The 14,415-nt window shown below is 50.4% G+C and overlaps 4 protein-coding genes across 4 annotated transcripts; 1 reads left to right on the top strand and 3 right to left on the bottom strand.

Annotated features, from left to right (window-relative positions):
* Positions 1-836: 836 nt before the first annotated feature.
* Positions 837-2,765, bottom strand: ATNIH1004_004214 (methionine--tRNA ligase MES1; the record flags this gene model as incomplete). The annotated part of the gene is made up of 2 exons (XM_033568884.1): positions 837-2,476; positions 2,573-2,765. The coding sequence occupies 2 exons, from the start codon at positions 2,763-2,765 to the stop codon at positions 837-839; spliced, it is 1,833 nt and encodes a 610-aa protein (XP_033427690.1).
* A 1,174-nt stretch (positions 2,766-3,939) lies between these two features.
* On the bottom strand, positions 3,940-5,298 carry ATNIH1004_004213 (putative C2H2 finger domain protein; the record flags this gene model as incomplete). The annotated part of the gene is made up of 1 exon (XM_033568883.1): positions 3,940-5,298. One exon carries the CDS (start codon positions 5,296-5,298, stop codon positions 3,940-3,942), a length of 1,359 nt encoding a protein of 452 aa, XP_033427689.1.
* A 1,477-nt stretch (positions 5,299-6,775) lies between these two features.
* On the bottom strand, positions 6,776-11,564 carry ATNIH1004_004212 (pleiotropic drug resistance family ABC transporter; the record flags this gene model as incomplete). The annotated part of the gene is made up of 5 exons (XM_033568882.1): positions 6,776-7,202; positions 7,272-7,735; positions 7,801-9,288; positions 9,347-10,859; positions 10,957-11,564. 5 exons carry the CDS (start codon positions 11,562-11,564, stop codon positions 6,776-6,778), a joined length of 4,500 nt encoding a protein of 1,499 aa, XP_033427688.1.
* Positions 11,565-13,269: 1,705 nt separating this feature from the next.
* On the top strand, positions 13,270-14,289 carry ATNIH1004_004211 (NmrA/HSCARG family protein; the record flags this gene model as incomplete). Its single annotated transcript, XM_033568881.1, has 3 exons — positions 13,270-13,443; positions 13,506-13,917; positions 13,967-14,289. The coding sequence occupies 3 exons, from the start codon at positions 13,270-13,272 to the stop codon at positions 14,287-14,289; spliced, it is 909 nt and encodes a 302-aa protein (XP_033427687.1).
* Positions 14,290-14,415: the final 126 nt, after the last annotated feature.

Below are 14,415 nucleotides of genomic sequence, written 5' to 3'. Positions count from 1 at the left end.
GTAATAGCCATGAGGAAGAAGAGAGAGGCGTCTAGAGCGGACATCGAACAATAGCGGGTATTTATACCTGCGACTCGGTAGAGATCCCGATTTCAATCGAAGATCTCTATTCATCTTTTCGTACAATCCACACGAGGACCGAGAACACTGTTACCTGAAGACACTCGATTCCTGTGGGTCTATAGATCCAAACACCTCGGAAACACTTTAGGTAGCTCCGAGAAATAGCATCTAGTACCAATAGATTGAGCATCTGCCTTAGCTAGTAAAATCAATTCTCCGACGCTAATCCTGCCTTAGGAGCCAAAGCCGTGTCCTCGGTCTTTGGCTTCTTTGGAGGCCGAGCTTGGGCTAATCTCCGAGGCCTGGACCGAGCCCTATCGCCGAGTTCGTCGCTGCTTTAGCATGGGTTGCTGCTTACGATTATTGATATTCTGTCGCGGCTGGGATTTGGCTGACTGCCTAGTGGATATAGGAATTGGATAGGTCGATAGTCTCTACATGACCCCAGTTCGTTTAACTCTTTATTCACTGCTCCTCAGCAACAATACCATTGCAGTCGGTGGTATCACATCGAACAAAACGCTCTCATTCTTCCAAAGTCATCGATAGCATTCCTCACAAATCAGTCTAGAGAAAAGACGCACTTCTTGAATCACTAGTCCCTTCCAATAGGTCATAGAGATTCCTGGTGTATAGCGCAACTCTGGCGGCATCTTCGCGTAGGTGTTGAAATAAGAAAAAGAAAAGGACGTCAGAGCATTTACTCTCCCTTACCCTGTAAATGCATTCTCGGTCTAGAGTCTAGGAGTTTCTCTAGGGAATAAGAACAGGCTTTACGCCTTTGCTTCCTGCTTGGCCTCTCCTCCCTTCTTGGATTTCTCTCGCATAGCAAGCTTCTTGGCCGCCTTTTTGGCTGCGGCCTCCTCCTTGGCCTTCTTGGCCTCCTTATCGCCAAACATGTCTCTCCACTCCTTGCCCTTATCCGCCTTGATGTTGCTGAACAGCAGCTGGGCTTTGCCAATCTCGTGGCCCGGCTTGATGGAATCGGCGTTCCATTGGTCGGGAATCAGAAGCGGCTCGGCGCGAAGCTGTTCGTTTATGGACTCGGCAGTGGCAGGCATGTAGGGCGCAAGGAGCGCAGCAAGCAGATGGATGAGGTTGAGGGCAAATCCAATCACAGCGGCACACTTCTCCGGCTCGTTCTCTGCGAGCTTATTATCGAGGCCGTTGGACTGAAGGAACAGGTTGCCCTTCTGAGAAATCGACAGCACCGTGCTCACTCCGCCTCGCAGCTTGACAGCTTCAAGGCTCTGGATGTATTCGGTGAGAAGGGCATTGACTTCCTCCTTTGTAGTGTCGAAGGATGGGTCATGAAACTTGGTGTAGTCTGGAACAATGTTGTCATAGTTCTTTGAGTTGACGAACTTCAGCACACGGCTAACAAAGTTACCAAGGTTCTTAAGAAGCAAGTTGTTGTTGCAGCTAATGAACAAGTCCCAGTTGAACTCGCTGTCGCTGGTTTCTGGTCGATGCGAAACCAAGTAGTAACGCCAGACATCCGCCGGAACACCGGTCTTCTCCGCAGAGTCTCCGAAAACACCGATCCCCCGGGACTTGGAGAACTTGCCACCCTCGTAGGTGAGATATTCAGTGGTCGACAGGTGGTGGACCTTAGTCCAGGTGTCCCGAGTACCGATCTGAGAGCCCGGGAACATGACAGAGTGGTAGGCTACATTGTCCTTTCCAATGAATTGGTACAGCTGGACATCGTCAGGATTGCGCCACCACTTCTCCCACTGATCGGTATAGTTGGCAGTGATAGATGGATACCCAATACAGGCGTCAAACCAGGAATAGATGACCTTCTCCTCATAGTCAGGGAGAGGGACCGAGGTTCCCCATTTGATATCTCGCGTGATGCTTCGTGGTTTCAATCCCTCCTTCAACCACGCGGCCGTGATATCCTTGCCGTTGCTTGACCACCCACCCTTGACCGTCGACTCTTTGATAAAGGTCTCGATTTCCGGCTGCAGCTTGTCCAAGTCCAAAAAGGTGTGCTTCGTGTCTCTGGGAACGGGGGTGGCACCGTCGATCTTGCACTTGGGGTTCTTCAGATCTAGAGGATCCAGAAGTTGACCGCACAGATCACATTGATCACCGTACGCTTCTAGATACTTGCAATTGGGACATTCACCCTGGATGAAACGATCTGCCAGGAAAGACTTATGCTCTTCACAGTACAATTGTGTCGTCATGTCTTCGGACAGGAAGCCGTTCTTATGGAGCTTGAGGAAGATATCGTGCGTGATCTCCGTCTGAAGGTCGGTAGTGGTACGGCCAAAGATATCAAAGTCGATGTTGAACCATTTGTATACGGCTGCATGGATTTCATAGTATTTGTCGCAAAGCTGCTTCGGCGTCATATTTTCCTGCAGCGCTTTGGCCTCTGATGTAGTTCCATATTCATCGGTACCTGGAGGCACACAGAATCGTCAGTTTCTCTTCTCATTCATTCTTTCCCCCTTCGACTTTTTTCGAATTCATGACAGATTGACCAGCATAAACCTACCACACACATATAAAGTATTAAGACCACGGCCTCGGCAGTATCTAGCGAACACGTCGGCAGACAGCACAGAACCTATAAGATTTCCCAGATGCGGGACATTGTTCACATAAGGAAGAGCGCTGGTGATAAGGATGTTGCGCTTCCCCGGTACCGGAAGAACCGGGGCTTTCGATTTCTCGGGTTCTATGGCCATGTTGTTCCAGGACACTTCAGCGGAGATGGAAAGAGCTGCAGCAAGATCTTGACCGTTGTCGAGGCCGCGGTGAAGCTAAGGGGGAGTGCAAAATTGGCGGGAAGAACGTAAGGCCGATGAATGTCGTGCGATAAGCAGTGCCCCGCGGGGGCACATGACTCATCCTTTCACGCCCTTAACTAACTTAGCGTGACCGGTACTCGCTTAGGTAATGTCTATTAAGAGTTAGATGTCACTGGGCCTAAGGGATTCTCTATATTCATGGGAAAGGAGTTAATAAGAACTGGTGAATTGCATTGACTCTGTGTTCAAGACACTAGTCATCTTCCATCAGAGACCACGGCCCTGCTTACTGTCTAAGGTCCAACCATCTATATATACTACCCAAACTAACCTTCACAGCCAGGTGCTATCATTGGAGGATCTTCGGCCGTCCCTAGTATAGTTTCTGCTAGTGACGATCTCTAAGGGGACCCTGTGAGATAGATATACACGGTAAATAACATAGGGAAAAATAAAAATAAAAATAAAGAAACTAGCTTGCGCAAACTGGAATCCCATACCCAGGGATGCCATTGAACCATCTCTTATCAGAGACAATTGGGTACAATGATTATCGATTTCTTTTATTTCTACACAGTTAGCTTGTTCCATCGTTGTGGACTATCTATGAATGTGATTGATATACGAAAGTCGACTATGGAGACAGTGCACCACATGACTACTTAGACTTGCCTAAGCTAGGATGTCCATGTCTAAACTATCCAGTGAAGTACTACGAAGAGGCAAACTAGACTTGAGATTGGGTTCTTCAGAACAAAGACTCGTATTCGATATTTCATTCTTCAAGCTGGAAATGCAAATTTGAGATCCAAAAAGCTACGCTCCAACCAAAACCAACAATCCAAACCCATCTATCATCCAAACCATTCCTTGCCTAGGGGTATTTTGCAGAATCTTAAAGAATTAAAAACAGTAGTTGAAGGGACACAAGCAGAATATCGAATACAGGATATATGTCGTAATTCGTAAATCAACGCGCTCAGGCAGTTGCGGTACCACCGGTGAGAATGCATAGGGATTAGAATGAGATGGGTATAATTCAGTGATCAGAATGTGGCGGGGAAATCAACGGGAAGAAAAGAGATGAAATAAAAAGGGAAATGGATCCAGGTCATTTTTCCACAAGGGAGGATAGCCTCCATTTCCCGTCCACCAAGCGGACAACACCCGCTTCGGCGGCCCATTCACGCAGGGCGACATCCTCGGGCTCGATGTCCACGGACACATCGCCTTTCTCGTAATGCCGGCCCACGTGCTCCATCCGCTCGCACCAGCTGCGAGGCCCGGCAAACTCCTGGCCACAAAACCCGCATTGGCTCTGGAGGGGCGCGGTGCGCTGTTCGTGCCAACAGCGGGCCCGGACGTCGTCGAGAGTCTGCTCGAATTCGTTGCGCTCTTCCTCAGTCACAGGGTGTTTCCGATTCCGTTGCACCCAGGGAGCATGCATGCGACGTTGGTGCTGAGTGAAAAGATCCTTGCGATTGAAGTCATTGACCAGCCGGACCTCGTCACACGAAGAACCACCGTCGTCTGAGACCGGGCTCTTGTCATGGTTGAGATTGTTCAGGTTACAGCGGCCCACGTCACATCGGTAGAATCCCAGTTGGACGTGCTGTGACGCCACATGCCGCTTCCACTCGTTTTTCGAAACAAAAGTGCTCATGCATCCGTAGTGTGAGAAACTGCACACAAACAACCGGTTGTAAGTGGAGGCATTCTTTTTACCGGTAGCCTTCGACTTCGTGGCAGAACGGGGAGCAGAGGTCCGGCCGTGCTTACGGGAGGATTTGCCTCGAGGCGAACGCTTCGTCACACGGTGGGGGGACGTGTTCTTGGAGGTCTGGGGTTGCGCGGATAGAGGGTGAGAGATAACAAGTTCCTGCGGTGCTGCAGACGGCGATGGCGAATTGCACACGTTGCCGCTTGCGTCGGGGGCATCAAGTGGGAGTTGACAGTTGTTGACAATAGGCTGGGGCGTATAGCTGGAGTCATGTTGGAACTCGACCATGGACTCCGGGTCGGGATAGGGCTGCAAGACCTCTGAAGGGGCAACCGAGCGATCGAATTCGGCCGAGGTGCCCGGGGAAGGAGAGTCCCAAAACTCCTGTGGTGGAGACATGTAGCATCCCACACTCCACCAACTATCACTGCTGCTCTGGGGGCTCTCAGAGCCAGAGACAGATGGGACATTGCCACCCCAAGAAGGCGCCGAGAGATCGGTGACAACCGCCGGATAGCTGATGTCCATTGGAAACGGGCTAACTAGGTCCGAGGGGACTGCGGTTTGTGGCCATACTGCGGGTGAGAGCATATAAAGGCCCTTGGACGAATAAGGAGGTTGGTTTTCTGTCATTGGCGTAACATAAGACTCCGAATCGGACGGATAGAGCTGATAATCCTGCTGCATGGGGAGAGAATCTGGATGAGAGATTTGAGGTTGGGAATCCGTAAAAGGTGAGAATTCGCCCATAATTGTGTGAAATTCCAGTAATTCTGCCTATGCGAAGCCAACGGCAGAATGAGTAGTGGTGATCTTCATGCGCTGTGGTGATGGCACGACTTTTTTTTTTTTTTTGGTAGCTGGGGGTGACACTAGTATATAAGTATACTCCGTATGCGCAGGCGCGGTAGAGTCCACGGGGCGAAGCCAGCACCCAACCTCCGATGATCAAAGAATGGGTATTCTTTTGAGCCTCAATCCAAGCGAAGAGTGCCGTGATTCGTCATCGCCACAAGATTTTCTTTTGCCCTTGAACCCGGCGTGTTCGAACCCCTGCAGCTGGAGGGCAATGTTGATTTGGCGCAGTCCGATCGGTGTCTGTGACCCATGCCATTCGAATCCTCCCTCACACAGTCTCCTTTTCTCTCCCGTTTCCTTGTCTTTCCTTTTCTTTTTTGAATCACTGGGGAGCCCGTTGGAACCATGATTTACAGTGGAACCGGCTGGAGGCTTGTCCCGTTGCATAGGCCTGTCTCATGAAGCGGACGCCATTCGGGGCAATGCCCATGATGATTGGGTTGGAGAAAGTCCTCCAATCTCTGGAGAGCCTCAATGATGACCCGTCTGTCCTCGTGGACTGATTTGGCGGTTGCCCAACTGTCCCAAAAGGGAGGAAGGGGGAAAAGTCAGCCGCAAACAGGCAGTGTTGGCGTGCATTAGCTTAGGCCGCCCGTCCAGCCATGACCCATAGGTGATTTTTTTTTTTTTTGGCCCCCAGATGGCGAGCCCATCAGCGCGGAGAATTCGATCCAACACAGCCAGCGGTTAAGTGCAGCATAAACTGGAACGGGTAAGAGCCCCCGTCAATCAGGAATTGATGGCTGGACTAGGGGTCTGGGGGTGATGGGGCGTAGTTTTACCCGCATAAACGAGTGAATGATGCATGGATGGATGGATGGATGGATGGAAGGAGTGAGATCATGGATGACGATTCGTGGCATTGGTTGCTTAGTCAGCCAATGTGCGCTCTAAGCGTCTCGATGTCTGACCGCTACTGCATTTACTGCATTCATTCCTGACGATGAATCTGATTCCGTTTGGTCGTTCAGAGAATGATGATGACGGTCATATCTCTGAATCCTCCATCTCCACTCATCCAAAAGCCCGGGACCCTGTCTCCCTGGAATGTAAAAGGGGTAATGGAAATGGGATCAGCATTTCTCCGTCTCTTTTGTACTCCGAAGGCTTATTTCCAGTCCCACCAACGGTGTCCTGCTAGTTAGGCCCATCCCAATGCCCCAACATGACCGCGTGTTGCGCCGATCAAGGGTTTCATTTTCTGTCAGCATGTGGAATCTTGATAGAACTCTATTTATTCCCTTTATGTATGTATCACGGTACCTATGCATAGATACATTTGCAGTGCAGAAAATAGGAGTGAAGATTCGGGGCCAGGGAAAAAAAAAAAAAACTACAATCCTACAAATCATTCCCTCCACATTCCCAGCTACTCCTCCTTCACCTTTGGGGTCCGCTTCTTCTTGGGCACTCGGATCAGCCAGTACAGGAACAGGGCGGCGACCGCATTGAACACGATATAAATAAACAGCAGGCCCACATTGCGCCATCGGTCCGCAGGGTTGATGTTCACTTGCGCCAGGTATTGGTCCGTTGTTGACATCATACACATGCGGCAGTCGCGAGTATCCTCGGGGTTCAATAGATTCGCGTGAGCGCTATCCGCGTAGGGTTGGAGATAAGTCGAGCAATTCTGACCCTCAGGAGGTGGCAGGCGTAGGAGTTCAATATCCGAACAATTGACATCCGTACCGGACAAGCCCACAGACAGTACCGCACTGACCAAATAGGTGAACGGCGAGACCCGGTACATGAAAATCCAAAATCGGGGAAGGGCGTCCGGCGTTGCAAGGACTCTGTATCAAAAGGTCAGTAGTGCTCCCCCTTGCTTATTCCAGTGCTGCTACCAGAGCCATTGTACCTACCCGTTAAAAATGAGGCACATTGAAAACAACAGTTGGGCGATATTGCTGCCCGTCTCTGGGTGCTCGATTCCTGCGATTATCATCGAACTGAACGTCGAGGTAAGCATCATGAAGATCAGGATGAGCAGGAACATGGTGCCTCCTCGTTCAGTCACCGAGTCGGTAGGATAGGCATTGCGGTAAAGGCCGATCGGGTAGTACCAGCAGAAGTATGCGGGGACTGCCATGAGAATATTCCATGGGAGCTCAACCAAGATGCTCGCCAACATAAAGGCCTTCCATGAATACGCCTTGGAGGGGCGCTCCCGGACCTCGTACAGGGCCCGTTGTGTGCAGAAATATGGCATCATCTGCTGGACGAGATTGGGGAAAATCACAAGCAGCATGAAGATGGCGAACATCTGGTTTTGCATCCCCTGCAAACTTGTTGGCTCCCGCCAAAATGTGAAGCCAATGAACAAAGGCTAACGACAAATATTAGTATCGAGAGTGCCGGAGCCAGTTCGACGAGTTAAGGCTAGCCACTTACCGGAATGATGCACATGGTCGCCTTAGAGTATATATATGATGGGCTGCGCCAGTACTGCTCTAACATTCGTTGGAGGCAGATCAGGAACTGCGACCACAGGGGCATCGCAAACTCCCCATATTCAACCGTTCGAGGAGCTGGCGGTCGCTGCAACAATTCTGCCTTCATATCCGCGAGCTCCTGGCGGACTTGAACCCGCTCAGGGCTTTGGTTCCAAACCTCCGGCCAGTCTTGGTCCGCGCGAGACCCTGGGGCAGCGCCGATAACCTCCAACATCCACTCGGCAGGATTGGCGTTCGGAGGACATTTTTGCGAACCTTTCTTCTCGAAGTACTTAATTAAGGTTTCCATATTGGTACCGAGATCTCCGAAGTAGACAGTCCTTCCCCCTTCGGCCAAAAAGAGTAGTCGATCGAACTGCTGCATCAGGATGGCCGAGGGCTGATGGATGGTGCACAGGATGGCTTGCCCATGGTCTGCCAGCTTCCTCATCAGGGAGCAGATAGACCACGCTGTCTGGCTATCAAGCCCAGAGGTAGGTTCATCGAAAAAGAGCAATAGGCCCGGCTTAGCTGCAATTTCCACCCCAATGGTCAGCCTTTTTCTCTGCTCGACATTCAGGCCTTCACCCAGTACCCCCACGACAGCCTCTGCATATTCTTCCATGTTGAGCATCTTAATAACTTCTTCTACATAAGCCAGCTTCTCCTTACGGGGAGTGCTGGCTGGTTGGCGAAGCATGGCGCTGAAGATAAGCGCCTCGCGTACTGTACTTGTCTCCAGATGTAAGTCCTGCTGCTGCACATAGCCAGTCTTGCGTTGAAAGGAGTCGTCCCGCATACGCCCGTCAACCAGCATATCACCAGTGACGACTCCTATGGTTACACGATTGGCCAAAACATCCAGAAGGGATGTCTTTCCAGCGCCAGTTACTCCCATCAGGGCTGTTAATGTTCCCGGCTTAACCCACCCATCAACACGATCCAAGATGCGTCGATTCTCGCCCTTTATCTTAATATCGTAGCAAACGTCCTCCCACTGGAATATCGATGTCTGTTCAGCAATTGCACCCGTGTGGTCTCGGGGTTCACTTTCTAGGTTCTGCTTCTCCGACGTGGGAGCATTTTCCTCGTCTCGAAGAGATTTCTTCGCAAATGCCGGTATCTTTCCCCGAGGGAAGACCAGAATTTCACCCTTTGAAGGCTTGGCTCGGACCAGTTCACTGCAGACGATGTAGGCTGCCAACGAGAAGAAGAGGAACCCCAGAATAATGCCGTAGTTGCGCCAAAGGTGAGATCGATAGTATCGATAGGTAGAGTTGATAAACGTATCGCCATCAATATAGTCCAGGCCAGCCTGGGCACCATTTCCAGAGCAGATTCTTGACGAGAGAGGGGCATTTTCGTAGCCTGGGCCACTGGGCACATATAAGGCACAAGGGAATTGGCGCCCGCTGTATTCGTTGATCATGAGTGACTCAAAGGCGTACTGTCTCCAGTTTAGTAGGAGTAGTCAGCTCAACGAGAGGACTGATATGATAACATACCGCAATGGGATTAAGATAGTTCAGCCATCGGAACCACGGGTGCATATCCCGAACCGGGATAGTAAAACCCGTATATATCACAAGAATTAGCATGAAAATAGATGCCGGAACCATCGCCTGGGCCATAGACCGGGAGATCGCTCCAATCCACCGAAAAATGTTGGACATAGTCAGCGTCGTCGTCACCGAAAACAGGTAAAACACGAAGAAATGACCGGGCGTACGACGCAGATTGGTCATGAAGTATATAATAAGATTAAACACGACAGAGACAAGAGCCTTGGATGGTAGGTCGACAATCATGGAGCTGATGGCTTCAGCGGATGGATGATACAACGCATACTTGTCATGCTTCTCTACAATCGGTCGCTGCTGCCACAGCGTCAGGATTTCAAGGGAACTGGCAAAAGCATTGAGCAATATAGAGAAGAACAACAATGCGCCGCGGGAGAAGAAGCTGTTTGTGGTTTCGTCCAGGTTATAGAAAACGCTGCCGACAATCAATGCCATTACACTGTTGCCGATAACTGTCGCCAGAGTCATGCTCATATCGCCTTTGAGGCGCAGCCACCCTCTGTAGAGACATATGCGAATTTGCCCTAGATATGACAAGGTGTACGGGGACGCTGCCCGAGTTCCCTTGGCCTTTTCTGCGGCACGGGAGCAGGAGAATTCCTCTTTCTTACTACCTCCTATGGGGTATTCTCTTTGGAAGGTTTCGATATCCCCAAGAAGCTGCTTCCGTTCGAAGCTGTCTCTCCATCGAGCAGCAAACTCGTCTGGCGTGCGAGGAACCAAATCCTCAAACCCTTTCCGAGCCTTGCGCTCCGTAGGGCTGGTAAGTGAAGTCAGGAAATCGGCCGTAGTCTGTCTGTCAGGACACTCGAACCCCATATTAATGAAAAACCACTTTGCATCCCTGGCACTGCCGAAATAGATCTGGCGGCCCTCATAGAGGACAATCGCCTTATCAAAGACATCATAAATAGCCTGGCTGGCCTGGTAAATCGCAACAATGGCAGTCGACCCCGAATATTCTGTTGATAGCCGAAGGTTCTTTACAAACTCAAGAGCCGTCGAACTGTCCAGGCCACGGGTGCTATTATCCCAGCACTGTAGTGGACTCCCACATAAAGTTGTCTCCGCAATACTGACACGTTTTCGCTCTCCCCCTGAAACGCCGCGGATGAATTCATTGCCCACTTGTGTGTTCATAGTGTGGCTCAGACCCAACATGGCCATGACAACATCTCGCATGTGAGTAGCATACTGGTCACGAGATACACCAGGGAACCGGTTGGCAGGAGCCCGGGCATGAGCTGCGAATAGTAGGGTCTCACCTGCGGTGAGTTGTGGGAAATGGATCTCGGTTTCGGCCTGGTAAATGACCTCCCCCCGGAAACGGCTATGCATATCGTCCCAACAGATTCCCTGATACTGTATATCGGTTCCTTGGTCCAGCCATAAACCATGTGTCTCGCCGGCAATTGATTTCAGGAAAGTCGAGCAACCACTGCAATGGTAACAGTCAGAGTTAAGCGAGCTGAGCGTTCTCATAAACGATCACAAAAACAGAGAAATAAGAAAAGATACAATGTTAGTGAAGTTACCTTCCAGGGCGGCCCAGAACAACAAGCATCTCACCACTGCGAACGAAGCCCTCGAAATTGCGCAATATATCGATGCGGACTTTGTTCCTATATCCCAGCAAGCCGCGAAGCCAACCAATTCCCTTGAGCCACATGTTGGCCACGTCTGCTTGATAATCAGCTGCAGTGCCATACCCGAATGCGTTCAGATTGCGAAATGACACGCCTGCCGTACGGCGGGGGTATCGATCTGGGTCGCGGGAGGTGATGTGCAGCATGTTCTTGGTCCATTTACGTGGGCTGAACTGACCCGAGTTCGGGTCGAGTTCAGGGTCGCTGGTGGGATCGAGAAAAGTGTTGGTTCCATCGCCAACGATACTTTCCTGAGAGATGCGTGAAAATCTTCGAGCCAGTGCAGTAATCTTCTTTTGACTTTCGCCTTCAATCACATCTTCTGAGTCTGGCCCTGCTGTATCGGAACTATCTGTCTTTTCGGCCGCGGAAGGTGTAGCACGGTCCGAATGCACGTCTGCTGCATGCGTGTGAAGTGAATTCTCCAGGCTCAAGCCTGTGGCGGCTGAGGTAGCAGACGCTCCAAAGGGAGCCGGAGGCGTCGGCTGGAGACCCATGTCAATACGAGTCTTAGATTGAGTCGGTGTGCAGAGGTCTTTCTCGCATCACACACTAGACAAAGCAGCGAGGAGAAACCGCAAGCACTGGCATTCGACGCAATGATCGTTCAAACGAAAGACTGGAATCAGCAGCAAAAAGTAAACGAATAGAAGAAACGAAGGTTAGGAAGAACTAATCATAACCTAAATTTGTATAGGTCGACAGAAACAAAGCGCGGAAGACGGAATCGAGGCATCCGAGGGCGGCATAATTTGGGCCTCAATGAAAACCTAGGAACACTGTGCAACCGAGCCGATGGATCAACTGGCCAGAAGGTTTACTGGACTGGGATCCGACGAGTGACAGCATCCTGCACAATGAATTAAGTCGGCGAGTCTGACCCTTGGCAGTCAGGTGCGGCCGCGCATTGTCGTATTCGCATCTGGAAAGAACGCGCCAAATTAGGGCAGTTTATCGGCTAAATCCTTCCAGTCTGTTGATACTACAGTATTCCTCAAGTCTACTTTCTTTCTTCAGTACTGTAAGGTACCTGGTGGTAGAACGGCAGGATGTACTAGCAGTCCGTGGACAGGTAAGGAGTTCTAACCCTACAGAGGAAGCAGCTGCTCATGGCAAACGGACATAAGGTATACACGCCTGTCCTGAACCAATAGCGACAAAATCCCCGTAAATGTTAGGCATGAGGTATGGTGTGTTAGTTGGTTGAATGATAGGCTCAAAAAGCCCGATTCCTGTCAAGCCACCTGTAGAAAATCGAGTGCTGATTGGCTACGTATCCAGACCGTATTCTATAGCGTGCCATTGGCTGGCAGCTCCACTTCCATCCCCAGACCGGAGAGGGGGGGGTGGGGCGCCATCCCCAAAGCGAGGCCGGCGTGATGTGACGTGACATGCGTTGAACCTCTCGGGTACAATGCTTCCGACAGGCCCTATGAAAGCATTAGGTTTATAGATCGGACTTATCATATACGGTCTTTGATTATTTGCATACATGCAGCGTGCAGCGGCGATTTTTTGACATCTCACATGGAAATACCGGTGAGCCTGGAAGATTCCGATCTTCCCAGTGTGGGCAGTGTTGCCAACTTTCAGCTTATACTCTGGATATTGGTATATTGTATTCAGTATGTAGATGGCTTTGGACAGTAGAGATAGTTTCAAAATAAAATGGACGTTGTAGCTAGTTTCTCATGCAAAACACATAGATAATTTTGGGGGTTAAAATAAAAATAGGTCAGCCCTATTCAACTTCTAACCAGATAGACCCTAGGCTATTCAATTAGCTAGCAAACTGGGACAGATGGATCCCCATAAGCAAGACCCCACAGAGCTAAGTAATGTTTAATGGGAACGTCCTCTCTTTCTATCCATCTCGCTGGTTCTTTGATATGTAATCTCGGGATCTCCCAAGGCCGAGAATTTGATAATCAAGAGGGAAGCCCCACTGCCCCACTTTGATCGATCGAAGAAGCTTCATCGAAAGCGAATCTTGGTCATCACCACACTTTCGCGGCCTTATGAACAATTGTTCCATAACTCGGAGGCGAATGTCCATGAAGATAAATATGGTCGTCTCGGTCACTGCAACGTATATGGCTATACAAAATATCCACGAACATAGCATCAAATAGTCCAATCGCTTGATTCAATTGATTACTGTCAACCACGCAGATTCCAGCAGTTCCGACAAAACTATTGAACATGTCGAAACTCATCACGGTATTCGGTGCAACGGGTAACCAAGGAGGCTCCGTTATTCGAGCCATCCAAGCCGATCCCGTCCTCAACAAGGAATACAAGATCCGGGGCGTCACCCGCGACGTCAACAAGGCAGCGGCCAAAGCCCTCGCAGAGAAGGGAGTCGAAGTTGTTTCGGTATGTTGCAAAAACTATCCCCTTCATTCCACAAGATATGTCTCTCATATGCATATTTCCAGGCCGACATGTCGTCTGCGACTTCCCTGACCGCCGCCATTGAGGGTTCCCACACCGTGTTCCTCGTCACCAACTTTTGGGAGTCCTTCTCTAAGGACACCGAGGTTCAACAAGGCAAGTCCGTTACGGACGCCAGTAAGGCTGCTGGGGTGCAGCATTTGATCTTCTCATCTCTTCGAAACGTGACTGAGATCAGCGGTGGGCGACTTCGGCATGTCACGCACTTCGATGGCAAGGCCGAGGTCGAGGCGTATATCCGTGCCAGTGGCGTGCCGGCATCCTTTGTACTTGCCGGGCTCTTCATGTCGAACTTTTTCCAGATGCTGCATAAGAAGGATGATACGTATACCTTAGCGTGGCCAGTCGATCCTGAGAACGCACTTATCCCCTTGTTTGATGTCGTGGGTGATACCGGTGAGTGGCTCCTTGCTACTTGGAGGGTGAATGAGCTGACTTGGCACAGGGAATTTTGTCACCGCCGCGATCAAGCGTGGGCCGTCGGCTGAGCGCATCCTAGCTGCCTCCGAATATTATACGCCTGCGCGTGTATTGGCCGAGTTCTCCGAGGTTACTGGACACAAGGTGCAAGCGGTGCAGATACCCGCCGACGTGTTCAAAGGGTTTTTGCCTCCCGCTAAGGCGCAGGAAATGCTCGAGAATATCCTTTTATTGGAGGGACCGGGATACTATGGTGGAGAGAGCTTGGATGCGTCGCATGCATTGTTGGACCGGAAGCCAACAAGTTGGAGGGACTTTGTTGCACAGAACAAGGAACAATGGCCTTGATTGAGGTTCCTGTAAATAGCATATCTGTAGTGGGGATTTTGCAAATGGCAAGATAATAATTATCTATGTGCGGAGACACTAGGTATATAATGCCACTTAGGAAGAATCGGTAGGACGTATTATGGG

Source organism: Aspergillus tanneri, assembly GCF_003426965.1.
Source record: "Aspergillus tanneri strain NIH1004 chromosome Unknown AapTan_3_pilon_pilon_pilon, whole genome shotgun sequence".
NCBI lineage: Eukaryota > Fungi > Ascomycota > Eurotiomycetes > Eurotiales > Aspergillaceae > Aspergillus > Aspergillus tanneri.
This window is presented reverse-complemented; position numbering and strand designations above follow the sequence as displayed.